Source organism: Phalaenopsis equestris, unplaced genomic scaffold, assembly GCF_001263595.1.
Source record: "Phalaenopsis equestris unplaced genomic scaffold, ASM126359v1 Scaffold000276, whole genome shotgun sequence".
Taxonomy (NCBI): domain Eukaryota; kingdom Viridiplantae; phylum Streptophyta; class Magnoliopsida; order Asparagales; family Orchidaceae; genus Phalaenopsis; species Phalaenopsis equestris.
This window is the reverse complement of record NW_018164718.1, coordinates 1,114,344-1,137,842: the sequence shown is the minus strand read 5'-3', so window position 1 is coordinate 1,137,842 and position 23,499 is coordinate 1,114,344. Positions and strand designations below refer to the sequence as shown.

Here is a 23,499-nt window from a genome sequence, read left to right as displayed (position 1 = left end):
ACGTAGAAATTTAAGTAATAGCAGAAGAAATCTCAAGATCAACAAATTTGATGGCCGAAACTTACAATATTATTGGAACATGAAAATAAAATATTATAATTATCATGGAGAACTTTATCAACTTTTAAAAAGAATAAAGGCTTATATTATTGATCAAGATGAATGGGAGTTGATAGACAAGCAAGCACTTGGGAGTCATTAGCCCATCCCCAACCATGAATATTGTATTCAACATTTTCAATGACAATACCATGAAAGTTCTGATCAGTCATCACAAACATGTATAAGAATCCATCTGCTATTAATGTTGTCAATAAAGTATATCTCAATGCACAATTTTTTTAATCTCTAGATGTCTGAAGGAGCCTCCGTTATTAAGCACATCATTGAAATCAACTCAAACTCAAATTAATTGAGCTCGATAAACATCAACTTTGATGACAAAATTAATTCTTATTGTTCCTTGAAAGTTGAAACTAAATGATATAGTAATAATTGTCAGCAGCTTTATAGATCGAATAAATTGAAGTTAAATGATGTAACAAACATCATCCTTAAAATGATATCTAATGACATGACACAGGTGAAATTTCTTCTTTTGCTTTGAATAATGATAACATAGCAAGTATTCAAAAAGTAATCATCAAAGTAAGTAGATCCAAATCACTAAATAAGAACCAAAATACATATCAAATTAAAAGCAAATTTGAGATCACCCGGGCAGATGTTGGTAATATGAAAAGCCATAACATATAATGAAAGATTGTTACAACAAACAGGAATAAGAGTAAAAGCAGAAAGTATAAATTATGAATATTGCTATTAAACAAGTTCATGATGCATTGATCCTTAGTACTGAAAGTCCAATCATGAATATTGAACTCATCTGTATGATTCTACCCGCTTCTCATAAAAATTTAATGATAAATTACTCTGCATGAAAACTTGGCACAATATTTCCTGCTGACAATGTGCCCTTGGATTTTATAAGCTAAGGTCAGATGCATTTCTAACCTAAGAAAAAAATGATTTTTATAGAGCAGCTTACACTAGAAGAATGCAATGACATATTCAATACTAATAGCTAGAAGGTGACCAAAAATGCTAAAATGGTTTCCTGATAAAATAACATAGATACACTCTACATGATCACAGGTGCAGAAACAATGAGAATTACAAATGTCAAATACATAAAATAACATCTAGCATCAAAAGATTAGGCCACATGGCTGAGAAGAGCTTAAAATTCCCTGATTCTCAAAAATAATTCAAATTTAAAATCTAGTAAATCTTGCTTTTGTGAAAATAGATTTTAGAAAGCAAAGAAGAACAGCTTCTAAAAAAATTAAAGTAAAATTTAAAACTAAAAATCTAGAACTACATATAGATGTCCAAAAGCCTTCCCCATCCCATCTCTAAGAGGCTCAATATGCTATGCCACATTCATAGATAATTGCCTCAGAAAGATATGAGATTCATTTATTCAAAATAAATCTGATATTTTTAATAATTTTGTAAGATGAATATGCTTGACTGCAACAGTGACCAACAAAAATATTAAATTGCCAGGATTCGACAATGATAGAGAGTATAAACGTAGAATTCAATAATTACTGCACTATTGATAGGATTCTTACGATAATAATGATCACAGGAACTCAATAAAATAAAGTCACTAAAGAGTACAACAATAACAAATCCTTAATCTCACTACGTGGGGTCCGCTACATGAATCCTTTTTCTCCATTGTGTCATATTTAGTGTCATATTTTCATTTAGTTCTAGTAAATTAAGATCATTTTTTATACAATAAGCCCAAGTCTTCCTAGGTCTACCTCTGCCTTAACACAAGTTGAATCTAAAACATCTACTCTCCTAATCGGATCATCAGCTGGTCGATGTTTAATGTGACCAAACCATCTAAGACGGCTTTCTCTAATTTTGTCCGTCACAGGAGCTACACCAACCCTATCATGGATATATTCATTTCGCATTTTGTCTCTAAGTTTAAAGCCACTCATCCACCTAATCATTCTCATCTCGGCAACACTTAACTTATTATTATGCTTCTCTTTTAAAGGCCAACATTCAGCGCCATAGAGCATTGCAGGTCTCACCACCGTCTTATAAAATTTTCCTTTCAGTCTAAGCGGTACTTTTCTATCACACAAAAGGCCCGAAGCATTCCTCCACTTCAACCAACCAACTTGAATTCTACTATAAACTTCCCCAACTATATCACCATCGCTTTGAACAACGGAACCCAAGATATCTAAATCGTTCACACCATTTAATAATTTGATCACCCAAAGTCACACTTCTGTCACCAGAGTTACTACGTTTTTCTTGGGCTTTTTCTCTCGTTTTATCCACGAGAAAGATATCAACAACAAAAAACATAAACCAAGGTACATCCTCCTGTAGATGTCCAGTAAGACCATCCATAACTAAAGCAAAAAGTTATGGGCTTAAAGCCGATCCCTGATGTAATCCAACAGAAATAGAAAAATATTTGGTCAATCCTCATTCAGTTTGAACACAAGTAACAACTCTAGTATACATATCGTTAATGAGTTGAATATAAGTCATATCAACACTTTTCTTCTCAAGAACTCTCCAAAGGATATCTCTTGGAAACTTATCGGAAGCTTTTTCTAAATCAATCAAAATCAAATGTAGATTCTCCTTATTATCTCTGAACTTCTCCATCATACCTTTAAATAAATGTATAGCTTCCATAGTAGACCTGCCCGGCATAAATCCAAATGGATTATGAGAAAACTTTGTAATGCGTCTTAACCTAAATTCAATTACCCTCTCCCATAACTTTAAAGTATGACACATCAACTTAATTCCTCTATAATTTGCACACTCTTGTGCATCCCCTTATTCTTAAAAATGGGACCAAAATACTTTTCCTTCACTCCTCAGGCATCTTTTTAGTTTTTAAAATAAAATTAAAGAGTTTAGTAAGCCAAGAAACTCCCAAATCTCCTAAATATTTCCACACTTCAATTGGGATATCATTAGGTCCTACAAACTTTCCACCCTTGGTTTTCTTTAAAGCCTCCTCAACTCCTTTTTTACTAATGCGATGGTAAAAATGAAACGTTTTATTATTATTCACGATATTAAAATCACTAAGGTCGATCGTATTTTCAGAAACTTCATTAAAAAGTTTATCAAAATAACTCACATCAAAAGTCACTAAAGAGTAAATAAAAAAATTATGAGTGAAAGAGCGAGAATCATGAGACTCATGCATGACTATCGAATATACTTTAGGCTAATATAGTTCATATAGCAGCATGCCTTATCAATTAGGCCATCTATAGCTCTTCATTTTGGGCATCCTAAAGAAGCCTGGGGTGAAAAGAAAGCATGCTTCACATTTGAAAAATTTTTATTGTCATTCTTGCATGCATATAGATAAAAATAATGAATGAAATAAACTTGACCAAAAATAAAAAATAATAATATTTTACTGGCAAAATGAAGAATGAATTTGGTCAAAAATTCTGTTATGATGAAGATTAAAATATAATAAAAACCATTTACACTATTTTCAAAATAACCAAACATATAATGACTGCCTAGATAGGATTGAGAGAGACCATTACTAAAAAGTAAAGTGAATTAAAAGAGTTTATTATTTTAATAATAGATAGGAGACACCAAAAATATCAAAATCAGCCTCAGCCGGTACCAACAGGAATGAGTCAAAAGATCATAAAAAATCTCAAAGCCTGTTAATCGATAATTCCTTCCCTATATTACTTGCGACTAACGATGCAGCTAAACATGAATACTATAAAGTTAATTACAATTTTATCTAAGTGACAGCCAACAATGAAAAGATAATCTCTGCAAAAAAATAATACAAATATACTGATAACTATCTAATGGTATAAAAATTACAAAATAAATGGATCTATAAAAACAAATAGAAGCATAATGGCAACAAATGATATAAGGCAAAACTAGTGATGAAAGTCTTCCAGCAAACAAAAGATGTTGACTTCATTAAAATTTTCTCTCATGAGGTTAAACAAATGAATACATGATTAATATCGAGTATTCTAGCTGCATAATATTTTCACTTAAAATAAATGGATGTTAAAACTGGTAATCTAAAGAAAAATATCTATATGTAATATCCCAGAGCCGTTGTTGTATAAGAACAAGAAAATTTAGTATATAAACCCAAAAAAAACCTATATGGTTCAAAACAAACCACTCAATAATATCCAAAATTTGTTGAATACATGAACATGATTTACTTTCACATATGCAATGTTGAACAGAGGAATTGGAAAATATTGCATTATCTTACATTCACAAAAAACATGTTCATTGTAGGGGCCAACATCGAGAAAATTAACAATCTCAAAAATAATTGTCAAATAAAATTTGACAATAAAATCCTAGTGGAAGCAAAAAATGATTCTTGGAATTAAAATAGACATTGACAAAAGCTATAAATAATTTTAAGAAAAATATTGGATAGGTCGTGGAGGTGATTGAAATCAACTCTGATGAAAGGGACCTATTAATAAAATAGAAGTTCAATTTAATTTGCTCAAAATTTTATCACTATACTACCATCATGAAAGCCTCTGTTAACAGTAGTTAGCTTAAAGTTGCCCCTTCGAGTTTTCATCTTAAGCTTAAAAAGTCCCCTTATACGGCAGAATCTAAAATTTCTAGCAAGGATCCATTGATAAAAGTTCAACTGAATACATCCATTAACTAAACAAAAATATGCTCCATGAAAAATAGAGAAAATGAAAGCATGAGATCTTAACTGGACTTATAATCATACCACCGACATTCACTTTAAGCCACGAATGACATATGTTTCCTTCCTCTAATCCAAATTGTTACTACTAAAGAAAAAAATTATAGAGCATATTGATTAGCATAGATCGAAGGTTCTTTCTTGTAATTGAGAATGGTAACTAATTATAGGACGATGCATCTATGGAAAATCATGAACTATATTATAAAGTCACCAAAGGAAAGCAAAATCCTTGGATAGTGTCTTATACAATATTCAATCTACGTTGTACAAAATTTGAATAAAATCACTCAAATAATCAACACCATAATGAGGGGATTTTTAGAGCCCACATTGATGTAAAGAACTGTCGGGTCAATCCTCTTCAGGTCGGCACAACCTTAAGATGATATATAAACTGACAGAAAGGTAAGGCCGGCCACTGAGGTAGCTGAGATTGTCCTCCAAAGATTAGAACAGGACATATTTGATAACACAAGAAGCAATCATTAAGGAGATTAAATGGCAACTAAATATTTGGAATTACCCATCAATCCAACAATTCAAAATCCAACAAATATGGAAAAAATTGGGTTATTTCTATATTTAGGGGGGTATTCTAATCCTTATTTAGATTATGCCAAAATACTAGTTCTTATCAAAAATAGATGAACAACATTGCAAATCCCTTTATTAAAAAGTTAGATGATCCCATCCCCACGTTGCAGTTCAACCCACCCAAACAAGGGTGGGCCCGTGCGGCCAGCTATGGTGGCCTGGCCTGGATTGTCACCACCATTGGAAATGTCTCACATCGATGAACTAAAAAACTCAATTTGCTGATTTAAACACTAGTCCAATAGAGTGGAAAAATTGAAATTTTGATAATAAGATGAAGAGAATAATTTTGAGATGCTTTGTGGCTCAAGTTTGGGGTCATTAGGAAAAAAATTAAAGGTCATATAAAAGGAAAAACCATTCAATGCAAATGAGCCAAGAAATGAAGGTATGTACATATTAATAACTTAGGGAAGAAAAAATGGCCTGATGAGTTGCTTAAAAATTAGGGTACCTTATCACGATCAAACACAATGAATGGGATGCTCACTAAAAAAAGAGATCAAAGGAGGTTAGTGAGAAGAGGGCAATCCAATGACCCTCCCCACATCCCTCGAAGTTAACTCCTTCCTTGCATGGGACAAGAAGGAAAGAGGAAAGGTTGTTGGTAGCTCATTGATTTATGAGTTAATTGCATTGAGATCCACCCAACTATGGATTTTTACAACCCCAACAAGACCAAGCTTAGTTCAAGGAAACTTGTCAAAAAAGAAAAGAATCTTTAGACTCATTCTAGCACAGAGGCTGCCATGGTACAAGAATTCTGAGCAAAAACATTGCAAACTGAATCGTAAAATAAGTAACTCCATTAAAATGTTCAGATCAATATGGTACGGTGTGGCTAATGAAAAACCTTCAATAAATTGGTATGGGAATCAATGCAATTTAATGATTTTATTAAAAATGACATCTTTCATAATTAGCTGATAAAAGCATCAAATCATAAGTTTGACATTTATGAATCAAAACTCAGTACACTTCGCTAAAATACGTACAGTATACTTCATATGGTAAACTCATCAAATAAACAGGCAAAATATATATATATAATAATGGAATACTAAAGTGAAACCTGTGCCACACTGTTTGCCATGGGATACTTTGCAGCCTGGACATAGATAGATGCAGGCCAAGAGCCAGGTCCAGATTGGCAAACTAAATCTGTTGATTGAAAGACATATAAGGGAAACAACAAAAAAAGAATAACTTTAAAATGTTCTGTTGCAAAAGATGTACTTAAACAGTAACTACATATTGTATAAAGTGCGCTAAAGCACAGCAAAATGTAGATATGAGAAAACTATATAAAGTTTCAAACCCACATTTTGATTGACTGATAAAAAGTGTTGTGCTTTGCAGCACTTCATTGTAATATACACAAAGTATTAACAAAATTTTCAAGTCTTTTTTATCATATTTTTGTGTGCATCAGAAGTTTGATTGTTTGGGGGATAGTTTGGTAATTTGCAATTGCCTAAATCATTTATCCACTACAGAAAATATATGAGTTTAAGAAACAGTATTATCTCCAGTTCTGGTTAAATCCAACATTAGAATATCTCTATTTTCTGGCTTTCTCTACCATATCTTTTCTACGGACAGCCATTACTATCCAAATTTGGGAATCTATGCATAGGGTTATGAAGCCTGCATCTCCATCTAATGTGTCAATGCTCACTCATACCGGACTTAAACTTAAACACTAATAGGAAAATTAAATATTATTGCTGAATTCAAAATAGGGAAATACAATCTCACAAATGGAAATAGAAATAGCAACAGACACAACACAAATGCTCAAACTAGGGTGAATCTCGGGATGGTGAAGGTGATGGGCGAGGGTTTGGTCCTCTGGCAAAGTAGCAAAGGGTGGGGAAAAGACTGGAAGATGTGGCGGAAGAAAAGGTGTGTGGGTAACTGTGGGGGGAGGTGCAAAGCTGGAAGAACGACAAATGGACTGCTGTCCTGGGCAGGGGCAGCAAGAAAGAGGGGGCTGCACAACGTGGAAGTAGCTGAGAGTGCGGTTATGGGCTGTCGGCAAGGGAGAAGGACAACAGCAGCGAAGGGAAGGAGTTGCAATAATAACAACAAGCTGGAATGAAAAAAATGGGTGGCTGGACAGTTGGAACTATAGGTGAACAACAAATACACATTGTTCCGGGTAGCCGCGGCAAAAGGGAATGACGAAGGCAGGGACAGGGGATGCAGCGAACCACGGGACAGCAAGAAGGCTGCAGCGAGGACATGCGACTGGAATTGAAAAACTGCAAGGAAAACAGCAATGGGCTGCATTTCGGGGGCAGCTACAGCAATGGAGGGTGGCTGAGAGTGACGTGGCGAAAATGTGGAAGGGGATGGAGAAGATAATCACCACCTCAGAAGCGATATACAGTCGAACCACCACTCAAAACCTCGGTTTCGGCCATCGAAAGGAAAAACCAAGATGGTGGCGGCTGTCTCGACAAATAACACACCAATACTCTAAACCTAAATAACTATATAATAATAGGATAACTATGAGTGACCCAAGAAGACCGCATTTAACACCCAGTTTTGGCAATTTTAAGGTAAACCCCAAATTTCACATCCACCAAAATTTAATTGAAGCGATTTTATAAAATTATATACGTCAAATCGATCAATTTGATGTATACACTATGAATGAATTGTAATTATTTGGGGAGATATAAATTCTTATAAGTATAAACTTAATTAACTTTAATTAATCCTAATAAATTTCCTGTTGGCCGCAGGTGGGCAATAGGGATGGTGAGGTGGTAGGGAAGGGGAAGGGGATCTGTAGCGATGATGGTTGGGTGCAGGAAGCTGCAGAAAGTATGGTAGACAGCAGGAAGGGAAGGAGGAAGGAAATATAAATATCTCGATGGGGTCGAGCTACAGCCGGAGCACCACCCAGACCCGTGGAGATAATCACTACCTCAAACGAGGGACAGTCGTAACACTACCTTAATGTCGGATATAGTTCTCGAAGAGAAGATACCAAAGGTAAACCTTGAATTCAGATTTCAAAATCAAAACCCTTAACCTTAGACTCTTCAACTCCTACATATAAAAGATTTGAGCCTAAATTAGGAATCATTTAAATTAAGAAAGGAAAACAAAAATAAAATCAAGTTCTCAGATTTTAGGAAAGATTTAAATTAAGGAGAATGAAATCAGAATTTAGATTTTTAGGAAAGGAATTAAATTAGGAAAAGCCTAGAAAAAAAAGTAAGAGGATGAAAGGAAAGAAAAAGGAAGGGAAAAAAATGAAAGGAGGAAGGAAGGGGCGGTGAGGCGCCCCTCCAAAAGGACCAGTCAGTCCCCCACGAGCTCCGCGTCACTTGGTATTCAAACAGAGATGAAAGTCCAAGAACTATTGATATCAGAATATGACAATGTAGGAAACCGTTGGTACCTGAGAGTTATTGATTATGTAGAGAGAACCCAATCTTTATCGATAGTTAATTTGGTCTTCAGGCTGGGTGACGACCCAAAGACATGACAAATGTGAAAATAGTTGAAACATATACATTTACAATTGACATTTTTATGATTAGGTTGATGACTCTTATGAATATATTTATGATTACGCATGAATGGATGTAATACATATTTTGTACATTAGTCATGATTTCCTACATTACATATCTTTTATTTTACATATTTTATATGATTATAGTATATTATAGCATGCATTATGGACATGTAAAATAAGTTGAAACATATATAATTACAAGTGACATTTTTATGATCAGGCTAATAACTCTTATGAATACGTTTATGATTACAAATGAATGGATAATCTTATGAATATGTTTATGATTACAAATGAATGGATAGAATACATATTTTGTACAACAGTCATGATTCCCTACATTACATGCATTTTCTTTTACATATTTTATATGATTATAACATGTTGTAGCATGCGTTATGGACATGTACACGAGTTACATATAAGCAAACATGTTTTGTTTTTCATCTATAAAATATTATTTGTCTTGATTATTTTGTTGAGCTCATTGTTGCTTATTCTAAGTTGTTGACTTTCAGAAAAGAGTAAGAAGCACCGGGACAAGTACCCAGGTATGAATTATACAGCTTTTGAGTATGTACTTTTATTATATTGGATTTAACAACTCTGTATAGAAATATATGTTTTGGTGATATAATATTTCATACTTCCGAGTATATATGCATATGGATGAATTAAAGAATGAAATAAATTAAGTATATTTGCGGTGATTTAGGTAGACTAGTTTATCACCTATTGGGTCATGATTTCGCAGTATAGAACAAGTGTTGAGAAGAATTTAGTTTGATCGAATAGTCCGGCTTTGTAGCATCTCAGTTGACTTTGGAGTGGCAGTTGAGTTGTGACATCGGTCGACACCACGCAAAAAAACTAGACCGGTTCGATCTAGACACAAAAATGAGACACTTCGGCTGCAGTAGTCCCGCATACAAGACAAGATTTTGCTTCCCCCTATGACGCCCGTGTCACTCCCAATTCTTAGAGCTCTTAGACTTACAATCTGGTTATGCTTGCATAAAGAAATCATTCAGAAAATACAAGATTTCCCTAAGCAATTTTAAAGTTATTCATTTAAGAACCAAGTGCCAATTGAGCTTCTTTATGTGAATCATGCAGCTTACATTCTTCAAATGATTTAGATTCACTGGTAACAAACATCCCATTTTGTTTCAATCATGTGGTAAAGAAAAAAAAGATTGCCATCTCTTATCAGATTAGAGATATTCATTATAAGAAACTCAACAACAAAATTCAATTAGTCCAAACAAAACAAAGTTATCTAAGAGAAGAATTGTACGGTATGTATGCAAATTTCCCAAAGTTATCTTCAGTTTGCCATGTTTTGCATTGCTTAGTGTTGTACTCTTTTCCATTCATTGATAATAATACTTGTGTTCTTGCTTAAGAAAAACATTTCATAGAATAAGCAAATATTGTTTTTAAACATACCAAGACCACCAGTCCCAGATGCCTCTAAATTAATAAAAGCCCCAACTGTATCTCTCCATTTATGCGTCTTCACAAATCCATGAGACCCCTGAAATGTATTGACATATGGAAAAATCAGAGAAGAAGACGAGTTGACAAACAGAAATCCAAATAAATCCATCAAGTAGCTTTATTGGATACTACTCTCTTTCAGTTTTGGAGTAATCTTCTGTTAGTCACACAGTCGGGCTTTGTGTAAAACCACAATGCTCAAATAAAACAACACTCCAGCAATATAAAAACTGATGAACACGAGCAGGACATTCTAATCAGAGCATAGGAAAAATACATGGAAGAATTGTTTTTTGCTAAAAATAGTAACTTATCGGGCTTAGCTTAAAAAAAATGGCAATAGATCAAATCCAATAAAATATTTTGATCACCTCAAAAGACATAAGGAAATGTCTTAATATGAAAAATACATAGAATGGACATAAGAAATACGATTCCTCATTGGTGGGGGTAATTTTTTTCCACTGGTAGGGGTATATTATTTCCATGGAAAAGACCCTAATCATAATGTTATATTTTCATACAAGGCCGCAAGAAGCAGGTGAATTGTAGAAAATAAAAGTACATACACTCGGAAAGCAAGATAGTAATAATAAGGAAGTACTTAAATTGTTAAAGTCTCATGCCTAAATAAATTGGGAATTTTACATACATGCGCCACATTTCTTGTGGATATACATATCTAACACCTGAAGTTTTATATTTACGATTATAACAACTTGGTGCTATAAATCTATGCATAAAATGGTGCATTTGACATTTAAAAAGTAAGTAGAAGTGGTATTCTTGATGTGATGGTAAAAATTTGAGCACTACGAATCTAAATATTAAATTAGGTTTTATATAAGTAAATACATAAGGATTATGTGGTGTGTATGTATATACCAAAAATAAATTTTGCAGCCGCTTTCTCTGCCTTAATGCTAGAACCTAGAACACATCTATTGAGTACATGTACTGACTCAGGCTAAATGAGAGATCTCACCAGAAGCCATTATATGAATATCAACAGCAAAGAAGCCTCCATTCGCCATCATAAATTAATAAAAACATAAATGATTTAAACCACTTATGAGCGCATAGAAAAACAGGTCATTAAAAATGCCAACTTTTGACGTAGAGAAACATCACTCATTCTGGTAAAAGCCTATTCTAATAAAGATGATATCACCCAGCTTTCAATCCTAGCATCCATGTTGGATGCGGGCTACTTTACAAAGATTCTTGGTTTTCAGTAATCAATTTTGGCTTCACTTTCCCTCATGATTAAAAATAATTGTGCAAAGAAAGATTTCAAAATATTAAAAGTTGTATGTGTTAGCGCGCGCGCGTGTGAGTATATATAACCGTCTTTGTTATTAACGGGTAAATAGCCATGAGTAGCTCTTTCTATATATATGTATATATATACACGCTAGCGATGGCGATTCGCTCTGATAAGGTTTTGCCCGACGACGAAACCCTGGTTTGATTCCTGACTCGACGACAATGACGAATTTTCGTCTTCTCTCTCGAGCCAAACGACGAAGGGCTTCGGCGTCTGCTTCTGCGGTTTCGTCGTCTCCTCCTTTGCGCCTTCCAGCTAGCCTTCGAGCTTTTGCGGTTCTTTTCTGCGCAGATCAAGCTGCGGTTTCTGCCGAGTTGTGACTTCGTTGCCTGTCTTCCGTCTTTTGTGCATTTCATCTATGATTCCTGCGCAGCTCTTCGGCTTGTCTTTTTTGTTTCTGCCCGACTTGCAAGGCTTTTCTTTGCTGTGATGAAGTTTCCTTCTTCTCCAGTTGAACCTGGTAAAACCTCCTCCTTTGTCTACGTGGTGGGTATTTCTCAGGGGAAGACGGCGGTTGTCTTCCGTTCAAGTTATAAGGAGCATCGTGATGGTACAGGTGATTGTTCCTTTATTAAGAATGCAAGCAGAAAAAGTGGGAAGTCAACACTCTTTTTCTCCACCTCAGAAATTTTAATGCTGACTGACAACTTCAAATTTGCTCTTATTGGAAAATTTCAGTGGGGACACTCATCTATGAAAATTATTAGGAAAAATTTTGATGACCTCAAATTAATAGAAAAGTGAAAAGTATGGCTCATGGATGGAAAACATGTATTGATTCAGTTAACCGTGTCTAAGGACTACACTCGGATTTTCTCCAGAAAATATCTTAACATCGCTGGTAAACCTATGAAGCTACTCAAGTGGTATCCTGATTTCGACCCAAATCATGAGACTCTCATCATTTTTTTCACCATCAGGTTCTCTACTCTATTGGGGTTATCCTTGGGGATTCTTTGAAACTAGATCTGCCTACTTTCAATCTAACCAGACCCTCGGTGGCTAGAATACTTGTGGAAAGGGATGTTACTTTACCTGATGTTACTGAAGTCTGGTTGGGCACAACCCATAATGGTTATTGGCAACAAATCGACATGGAGCACAGACCCCCATATTGTACCCACTGTAAGATGTTTGGTCATGTCCTTGATAAATGCCACAAGTTTCATCCAAATTTGAAATCTAAGGTTCAAGTGAATAAGGATGGGTCAAACCTCACTGCTCTGAACATTTTAGTTACACCTGGAGAGGATACTACCAGACAGGAGGTGTTCGTTGCCCCTTAGGACCCCCCCCAATGACACTCTTGTTACTGCTACTGCGAGTGATTTGATGCTCACACCATCAAATCCCATAGAAAACAATATTGATGGACTATTACCTACAAATGATAGTATTCAAACTGATAATCAGGAGAACCTCGTAGCTCCACTTCTTCCGGAAATATCCGGTGTAGAGGCAACTCATACTTCACATATACTAGAACCTATTGTGGGTACTACCTCGAGGACCTTCTATAAGGGAGAGGAAAGGATCCATGATACTATTCATCGACTCTTGATGTGATCGTTGCCCCCGACACTCTTAGGTTGTCAGTAGTTCTAACACGATTAGAGTGACTAGTCTGTGGACTGTACGACTTTACAAAATATTTATAAAAATAAAACAATTTTTTTTTTTTGCATGATTAAAAGAACTCTGTATAAAAAAGGACTTAAAACAACTTTTGCATGAGAATCAAAGAATCTTTTTTATGAAAATTTATAAAGGTCCACGGCTAGTCGCTTGGATTGAGGTTAAAGACTACCTTCCGTAGATTGTCGGGCTGGTAACTCTTGTTCAAGATCGGGAAGCACACAGCCTAGCTCTGAGCCTCCTACTTTTACCAATGTCTTATACCCAGTCCTGATCTTTCATATGTGGCTAAAGGTTTCTTTTGCTTGTGATTTTTACAACTCATTTTTCTGACTTTCGCGTTGGGTTTTCTCGCCTTGTTTAATTTTCTTGCAAGTTTATTTAAATCTGCTGCAAATCATATTATGCTCGCAACATTAATAACGCAACAGTAGCAGATGCCCAGGTACGTTTTTACAGTTTATCTACAGCATTTTACGTTACTGCATTTTATCTTTGAAGTACTTTTTATTTACCTGCAATTTGACTACTCTGCATGCAAAATCAAAATTGAAACAAAACAAAATTAAATATTGACACCAAAATTGTGAAGCACAAACTACTAATCTCAATCACTTAAACCCTGGAGTTGTCACGACGATAGGAGCTTGGAGTCAACTTTGAGAGCAGCACGACGAGGAATTCAGACCGAGCAGTAAGAGGATCTTCTTCAGCATTATCCCTTCCTAGTATGATAACAACCCATAGGATTTCGAGATAGCGTGGTTTGCCTCGAGCGACGTAAATCCTCACACTCCCTTTTTTTAGGCTCTTATGCAACCATGTTGTGCAGAATAAGTCCTAACTCGACGTAGGTTCTGAGGTTGTCGTACGGTACGACGTAAACCCTCATATCTCTGTCGACTATTTGCATAATCAGACATTATGCAAGTTTAAGTCCCAAATAATAAAACTGGCAAGATCAAACACTTAATTAACGTTGTCTCCAAAAATGTAGTCACACCGTAGGATAGTCTGGGAAGTCATCGAGATTTACCTCGGATCAGTGACATCCTCTACCTTCTCCTTCCTTTGGACTCTTGAAAATAAATGTTCCTCATTGAGTCATTCCCACTTGATTTTCCTCATCCTACCTTGAAAACCTGAAGCCTTGAAAACCTGAACCTTGAATTCTTGAAGACTAGAACCATTGATCATTATCGAGAGTTTTCTCAAGTAACTCATGTCATTTGGGATGTAATTAACTATAGGGGTTTGCCTCTATAGGGAACTTGAAACCCAGATAAAATAAACTCTATTTAATCTTTGTATTAAATAGGGGAACTTGTCGGTCATACATAAAAAAGGTTCGCAGACCAAACGGATGTCACAAATCTCTTAATTTGTAGGATTGGGTCTATCGCCGAGGTTTACACATATTTTTCGGGAGAGTGTAATATTCGCGATGTCAGACACGATTATGCAAACTATTTGACTAATGAGATCCATTTGGTCTCATTTTTCAAAAATTAAAATATACTGCTTTTAAAACTCAAACTATATACCTATTATATTAAATTAAATTTCAAAAATTATTTTCATATACCATATTTTCAAATCTATCGAAAAAGTTGACCGACAATTCTCTGAGAGCAAGCAAGTAAAGTTAACAAAATGTAAGACAATCCAAAATATGTCATTGATGGCATCACTGAGAGAAAATATTAACAAAAATGGATCTTTACTAACAGAATGCCGCAAATTTTCAATGTAAAATCCTTTTAAATTACAAGAAAAATATGAAAATTCAAAAAACTTGTGAAATCTAAAAAGTTCAAGTGAAATCCACAACACAACATATAAATTAAACATTCAACCATCCTTCACAATAATTTGTCAAAGATGAAAATTTTAAAATTAACTTCAAATTCCAAAAGTCGGTGTCATTTAGGCATTTCTCTAAGATCACTCCCAAAAATTCCACACTAAAAAAGGAGTAGCATGTCTTCTAGTCGAGTGATTTTGTTATCAAATAGCAGCACAAAAGGTACAATTATAACTCAGGCCATCTGACCAGATAGTTCACCTTAAAATAACACAACTAAATTATAATCGCGACAAAAATTCATAAGTTCCCCAATGACCAAAACCCCCAAAGTGGTGAATAATTGAACGCACTTGATAGAGCTTGAAACTTTCTAAAAACAAAGATTGACTTAAAATCACACGTTCAACAAACATCCATTATAAGCTATAAGGTTCCCACATTTATATATAAGAATTTGTCAGTCGGGCTGGATCGACTATCTCTCCTAACGAAATAGGCTAAGGTCAAAAATAACTTTGGACGACCTAAATATGACCTTGATTGGGTTTGTCAAGGGTTTAGGGTTTAAGATAGTGTATATTACGAGTTTCAATTTATGTTTATATAAACTCTGAGGTTTACTAAAAGCCTAGTAAATGAATGATTATAATATTTTGGAATGCCTTTGAATAATGAACTCATATCTTATTGGATCTTTGTGAGTTTAAGAATAAGTTGGATAAATAAATTTGGGTCATTCAAGTGATCGACTTTCACCTACTCTATTATGATAGATATAAGCCCGGAAGGGCGTTAGTGGTAGATCTAATCAAATAAATTGTACCCACCTATGTCAAATCTTATGTATGATCAAAAGAGATTATCATGAGACATGAACATTAGAATTTAACTAACAATTATGAACTAAGCTCAAGAAAAAAAGAAGAAAAAGAAGAGGAGAAAGAGAGAAAGAAAGAAGCTCTAGGAATCAAACTAGATTGTTGTTGTTAGGAAGGTACAATTTTATGCTAAAGTGGACTTAATTGTCAAACTCAATATCTAACCTCTTATTTATAAGTTCAGGTTGAACTTTATTAACGCTGCTCCAAGAGTGATGCATACAAGTAATTTACATGATAAGGCTTTAGAAGTGCTTTCTCTAAAATGAATGAATCAAATTAGCTTGTAACTATATAGCTACAGAGATTAACAGATTTTAAATAAAGGATGAGATCATTAAGGATGACTCCTTGATGACTTTCTGGTATATCATGCTGATTTAGGTGTAACTTTAAGATGCTTCACTGATTTCAATGGTTGAGTCCTATGGATGAGTTTATCCAAAATGTGTGAGTGCCCTAGACAACTAAAAGACATCAATTTTTGAGCTTATCAATTGATTTTCTTCCATAGCAACTTTAGCTTTTTGGTAAATTGATTTAGAAGACCTTATGGTTCCTAGTTAGTTGGTTTAAGTGTTTATAAACTTGATTGAGCCAGTTCACGAAAGACTTGAATTACCTGGCCAAAGAGATCATGGAGGTGCATTAATTCCCAAATTCTCATCTCTTTGCATAAATTAGAAAAGAATAAGAAAAATAGCATTATAAAAATCTAAATTTGGCCTTGATGAGTTGGCATATTAAATGTGATTAATTATATGGAATTGATTATTGTTTCAATTATATATATTAGCATCTCCTGAAAAGTTTAAAAGTACTTTACAAGGAGTTCACTTCAAAGTTCTAGCCTTGGACTTCTTCTTTTACCTTCTTTTCATCTATTGTTCTTCGCCTTCTATAGATGAGGAAATTTGACGATATCAAACTAAATAACCTCTATAGCTACAGATCATTTCTATTTTACCATAGAGGCATAAGAAGGAAAAAGCCTTACAGCAATTACTAATATAAAGAAAAGATGTTACAACCACAATCACCACTTCCATTGAGTTAAGATTGCATTTATTTATTGAGTAAATAATTTATTGATCAAGGAACTTCAATCAACCTCACAAGTTCCACACAAGAAAATAAAAAAAATATTTTTTTCATGCCGACCTGATTTTTAATCCAACTTAAAAAAATTATTTTGGATCATGAACATTTCTTGTACTATTCTTTAAAAACCAAAATATCTCCAGGTGGATGTTATAACTTCAAACAGTGCAAGTTTAAATGGAAATATAAATTTGGTCACTTTAAAATGATGGTATATTAAAGTTGAAAGTTTCCGAATAAAACAAGAAAAAAACTACTTCAAAGGATTGGAAATCATCTTCATCATTGATCCCAAATATTTGGGATAGTCTTAATGAATCATCATTTTTTCATTCATTTCTACTAAATGTTTCACGAAGAATATAGCAAATAAAATCTTTGCAAGTCCTACAATAATTGGATTAATGCCTTTCAAAGAATTTATACTCCATAAATTACAAATGACATTAAATGGAATAAAACACGAGCACTATTCTTAGTAATGTATAACAATGTTAGTCGGTTATTTTAGCAAAAGTTAAGAGCCAATTATTTCAAGTAGCGTGTATTAGCAGGGACAGCTATAATAGAATAACACTGTAGCATTAAATATATCAGAAACAGAAAGATTAATAAGAAGAAAAAAAATTTGAATTGCATCATAATCATTAAATGAAAATGATCCACCAAGTGAAATTAGAAAAAAACTAGCAAATGAAATCATAAACCACATTTGAAAATGAATATGCAATTGCTTTACCAAAAGGAACAGTTCTTCTGCGCCATTAAAAAGAAAGATTATTGGTTTGGGTGGAATCCAATTTGAGTCAACCACGAGTCTTGCTAACTCAAGCATAGAAGCTGGAGTAAAAAAAATGCTAAATCAATCGGAAATTATATTTGATTTTTTTTTTGTAAACAATGGCATGTAAATGTGGGAATATCATCAGCAACACTTACCAACACAAGAACCACAATCTCCTGCACCTGTAGATCCAACTGGACTGTCAAAGTGACCATTCAACAGAACAGATGGATCATCATCATTTGAAGAATTTGAAGCAATCCTGCAAAGTAACCACTATAGGGTAGGGTACAGTCCTTGATAACTTGCAAAAAAAGTAAACTTGCAAATTAAACAATCCATGGATATATACTAATCGATCAAAGATGTATGAAGGGGTGAGCAAATACAAATCACTAACCTTCAAGCATGAATCCCACAAAAAAGCAATTCAAAATTATATTTGATTTTTGTTTTGTAAACAAAAAATAAATAAAGAAGAGCCATAAAAGTTAATTAAAACAGATAAAATACAGTAAGAACATAAGCATGTCAATTTAAGAGATTCAAACTTATCAAAACACAAAAAAAATAAATAAATAAACAAGAGCTAACAACCTTCCATTAACTTCTTCACTGGATGAGAAATTGTTTAGGCAATCTCAATACCATTAATGCAAGGTAATTGCATAAAATAATGGAAAAAATATTTCATCATAAAAATTTATTCATATGTATGCACAAGATGTAACATCAAACAATATATAGGAAACTCAATAACATAGTGGCTACTTTGCTGAAATGTCTATAGCATGATTAAACTTTTCTCTCTCATCATCCATTTGTTGTATTACATAATCTACCTGTTAATTTTTTCTAGGGACATTTACATACATACCACCCGATTAGCTAACATGTAAAGTTTATTTTTTTTCCTTTTAGACCGTCTAAAATTTCCATATCACATCAAAAGCATCACTTTTAACTTTTAAAAAATGAATTATATCTTTTCATGTACAGGTATATATATATATATATATATATATATATGTTAAAGTATCCAAGAATTAAATAGAATCAAGTAAGCATTCAGTGATGAAATTACCTCAAAAGAATGTTCTTATGGCCTCTGTATGCAAGAGAAATGCTGTGACGCAAAAATATCATGTTGAAGGAACCACTAACCAATGCCTCATCAACCTCAACCCTGAAATATGAATGTGGCTAAGTCTCAAATATAAAATAATCACCATACGTGAATTACAAGTCATGAGTAACAACAAAACACATTATTCATAAGAAAATTTTAAAATGGTCATACAACAAACACTACAACAACAACAACAACAACAAAGCCTTAATCCCACTTCGTGGGGTCGGCTACATGAATCTTTTTTCTCCATTGCGTCTTATTTAGTGTCATATTTTTATTTAGTTCTAATAAATTAAGATCACTTTTTATACAACAAGCCCAAGTCTTCCTAGGTCCACCTCTGCCTTTCTTAACATAAGTCGAATCTAAAACATCTACTCTCCTAATCGGATCATCAGATGGTCAACGTTTAATGTGACCAAACCATCTAAGACGATTTTCTCTAATTTCGTCCATCACAGGAGCTACACCAACCCTATCATGGATATATTCATTTAGCACTTTGTCTCTAACTGTAAAGCCACTCATCCACCTAACATTCTCATCTCAGCAACACTTAACTTAGTATTATGCTTCCCTTTTAAAAGCCAACATTCAGCACCATAGAGCATTGCAGGTCTCATCACAGTCTTATAAAATTTTCCTTTCAGTCTAAGCGGTACTTTTCTATCACACAAAAGGCCTAAAGCATTCCTGACTTCAACCAACCAACTTAAATTCTACTATTAACATCCTCATATATATCACCATCGCTTTGAACAACAGACCCGATATATTAAAATCGTTCAAACCTTTTAATAAATTGATTACCCAAAGTTACACTTCTGTCACTAGAGCTACTATTACTAAAATTACATTTCATGTATTCAGTTTTAGTTCTACTCAAATGAAAGCCTTTAGACTCCAATGTAGACCTCCATAATTCAAGTTTTTCCTGAGCTTTTTCTCTCATTTTATCCACAAGAAAGTTATCATCAGCAAAAAGCATACACCAAGGTACATCCTCCTGTAAATATCCAGTAAGACCATCCATAATTAAAGCAAAAGGATATGGACTTAAAGCCGATCTCTGATGTAATCCAACTGAAATAGGAAAATATTTGGTAAATCCTCCTTCAATTCGAACAAAAGTAACAACTCTATTATACATATCCTTAATGACTTAAATATAAGTCATACAAAACACACGGGCAAAGTTAAAATATTTTAAATGAACTAAAACAAAAAAAGTGATTTCATTTGATTTGCTGCATTAATCCCACAACTCAGACAACTATCAAGCTTATATGAGCATGCAGAAATCGAGTAAAATTTGAAAGGAAGCTTATATTTTTAAAATTTGAGTTTACGGAAAATATATTTGAGTCATGCAGAAATCAAGTAACATTTGAACCAACCCAAAATTAGAGGGATTTGAAGATGAGATAGCTGGATACAAAATTAACAGAAGTACAAGTTATGTTCAAACCAATCTAAACTTGTAATTGCAAGTACAAGTAAGTAAAACTTGCTCATACTCTATTGATTATTAGCCATTAGCCATATCTTTTTACCAACATTCTCATTCATTGACATAACGAAATGAATATGCTAAACCACTTACATTTCTTCATCTTCATTGAGCTATAAATCCTAAACTTGAATTAATGGCAACGAAAACTTTGAATACTAGAAGTTCAGAGAAAAAAACAAATTGCGAGAAAAAACAGTAGAGGAATATGTCCACTTGGATCCAACAAGTTAGATAGCAAAGAAAACTTTGTATAATACTAGCTACAAATCCTATCTTTCAATAATTTATATTGGCTGAAAATATCATAATTTATTGATGTCATACTATGTCTAAATTAAGTTTCAAACAATATATATATATATATAGACATGCGCACGCGCAGGCACGCAAATTATTTTCAAATTGGCCAAGTTTAAAATCAGTTTTCAAACCCTCCAAAATTCAAATTCTTTTAAATCTTTTAAATATTATATATATAATACATGAATAAATATATTCTGATTAATTAATTCATTATATATATATAGACACACACACATACATGTGTGCATTATCAAAGTATATATATTATAGATGTTGATTTTATGTTTATTAAATTCCAAAATAATTTTCATGATTCATTAAATTCTACTTTGATATGTTGCCATTTTACAAGGTGAAACATATCTAATTTAAATGCATGAGAATTGAGTAGTGTGTGGGTAAATCTTTCGTACTCTATTTACATAAATAAGATTACAAGGTTAGTTTAAATAGAGTATGCTAACTTTGGTGGCAGAAGAATTGCTTCAATAATTCTAAGTTATATGGATGTAGCTCTGGTGGCGCATCATACATTTTTCTCATTATATTATCTTATATTAATATCATATTAATACAATATTAGTTACAAAACTTCAACCATTTACTTCTTGTAAGTAACCAAAGTCAAGTTTTACTTATGTTAACTGATAAATATATTCATGTTCGTTTGTAGAATTCAAAAATCATTATCGAGGAACTGGACAAAATGATCATATTATTTAGGAAGATTTACAGACATACCACTTTTTCCTAGTACGCATGTCATCCTCCAAATTATTATTATTGCAAGCTTTTAATTGGATATTCGCCTAATATTCAAGGATACATAACTTGTTATCTATATCTAGACTTTGTTTCTACATATCTAACACCTAAGCTTCAATTTTTACAAACATACCACCTCATGCATGAAAAGATGCATCTCAATTTCAAGTTAGAAAAGTAGTTTGTGATAAGAAAGACTTGAATGATATAAATGTAGACAACAAAATTTAGGTGTTAGATATGTAAAAACATAAGAGTTGGGTGGAATGTATGTAAATCAATCTAATTGAATTGAATTGAAAAAGCTTGCCATTGCAAATTCTGAAACAAAATAGCCTCAAAATTTCTCAAATTCTACTATCAAACAACCACTAAACCTTGCTGAAATCACTCTCCAAATAGGTTGAAATCCTATTCTAAACCAGCTCCAAACTTACACATAAACAGTCCCAAACTCAATTGAAACTTGTCACATTTCAGCACCTAAACAGCCCCCAAGCAAGCCTTCAAAACCTGCAAACTTTGCTAAAAGTTCGTGTGATTTCAACTCTCAAGCACTAGCTGAAGCTCACATAATATTTGTTTTTCTCTCAACTATCAAGCTTATAGGAATTCTGATAGTTTGCTAAAAGTTCGTGTAATTTTAACCCATAAGCTTGCCATTTTTTAGTGCAGATTTATAGGAATCCTGAAATTTCCAAAAAACAATCAAATAACTACTTCTCTCAGTGAACTGTAAAACACTCTTATTATATTATATTGTAAGGCTTCAAAACAAGATCATAAAAGCATGGGCTCACACACAGGGCAACACAGGGCAGCATTGTTAATTCTTTCTTTTTTTTTTTTTAGTTAATTCTTGGTATGTCAAAACGATTAGGAACAAATACAAATCATCGCCTGGAAATTAAAAACGTGGTTTTCATTAGAAGCAAAGCAAAACAAACTATGTTCCAAAATTGTCCAATGAATCCAACTTTATTTAAGGCGTATTGCTCTAATCGATTTGCTTCAACAAACACTTCAAATTCAAATCAACGCTAGTCATTCCACTTGCCTGTACTCCGGCCCAGACCGATTCTTGATAGCTTCCAGCTCTCCTTTAATGTACTGCGCCGCCTCCTCCAACCCCGGCCTCCCCTCCTGCCAAACCCAAGAATAAGGTCAAAACCCCGAAATCCAATCTCAAAAGACCAAACCTCAATGATTGGATAACCTGGCGACCATCTATGTCAACGGTGAGGCGGCGGAGATGACTAAGCACCCTGCCCTCAGAGAACCGCGCGGGAGATGCGTCTTCCGGAAGTGGGCGGACGTAGCTCATGTGCACGACAGTGTACGCCGCGAACGCCATGATCGCGTACATGAGCGCGAGCGCAAGGAGGCATTTGAAAGCTCTTGCTTCCTCCGCTTTCATCCATGAACCCATCTCCCTTCCCACCTCCCTCCCTCCGTCCGACCACACACACTCTCTTTCTCTTTCTCTGTGTTGAAGTATTTGCTCGCTTGCTCCCTGAGATCTCGTTGAAATATCTCGTTGGTAAGAGGGAGGAGAACAAAGGAGCGAGAGCAAGAAACAGAGGTAGCAGACAGAGGGGTTCTCATTCCGTTTCGTTGGGCGTCCGTCGAACTCCAACTAGCCGGCCGTCTGACGCGTCTGTGTTAAGATTCGTGCGGCAGTCATGATCCGACCTGCCGGCAGTTTGTGAGCAGTTACCAAAATGGGTTTAAATATATTCTTATTCACAGGTTTAAATAGTGCGCATCTCACCAAAAGTGGGCCTAAGGTTATTCTAAGTGCTATAGTGCTAGGTTGTTTTA

General features: G+C 34.1%; 1 protein-coding gene across 2 annotated transcripts in view; it reads right to left on the bottom strand.

Moving 5' to 3' along the window:
• Window positions 1-23,263, bottom strand: part of LOC110024828 (endoplasmic reticulum metallopeptidase 1) — a 71,000-nt gene extending 47,737 nt beyond the window's left edge. For both annotated transcript variants that reach the window (XM_020724998.1, XM_020724999.1), the window contains exons 1-7: window positions 22,895-23,263; window positions 22,736-22,821; window positions 19,050-19,151; window positions 18,121-18,227; window positions 17,921-18,021; window positions 10,383-10,470; window positions 6,468-6,556 (exon numbers count right to left, since the gene is read on the bottom strand). In XM_020724998.1, the coding sequence (XP_020580657.1) occupies window positions 6,468-6,556; window positions 10,383-10,470; window positions 17,921-18,021; window positions 18,121-18,227; window positions 19,050-19,151; window positions 22,736-22,821; window positions 22,895-23,107 (786 nt within the window). In that variant the 5' untranslated portion in view covers window positions 23,108-23,263. The remainder of the gene's footprint in view (window positions 1-6,467; window positions 6,557-10,382; window positions 10,471-17,920; window positions 18,022-18,120; window positions 18,228-19,049; window positions 19,152-22,735; window positions 22,822-22,894) is intronic.
• Between the last annotated feature and the right edge of the window lie 236 nt (window positions 23,264-23,499).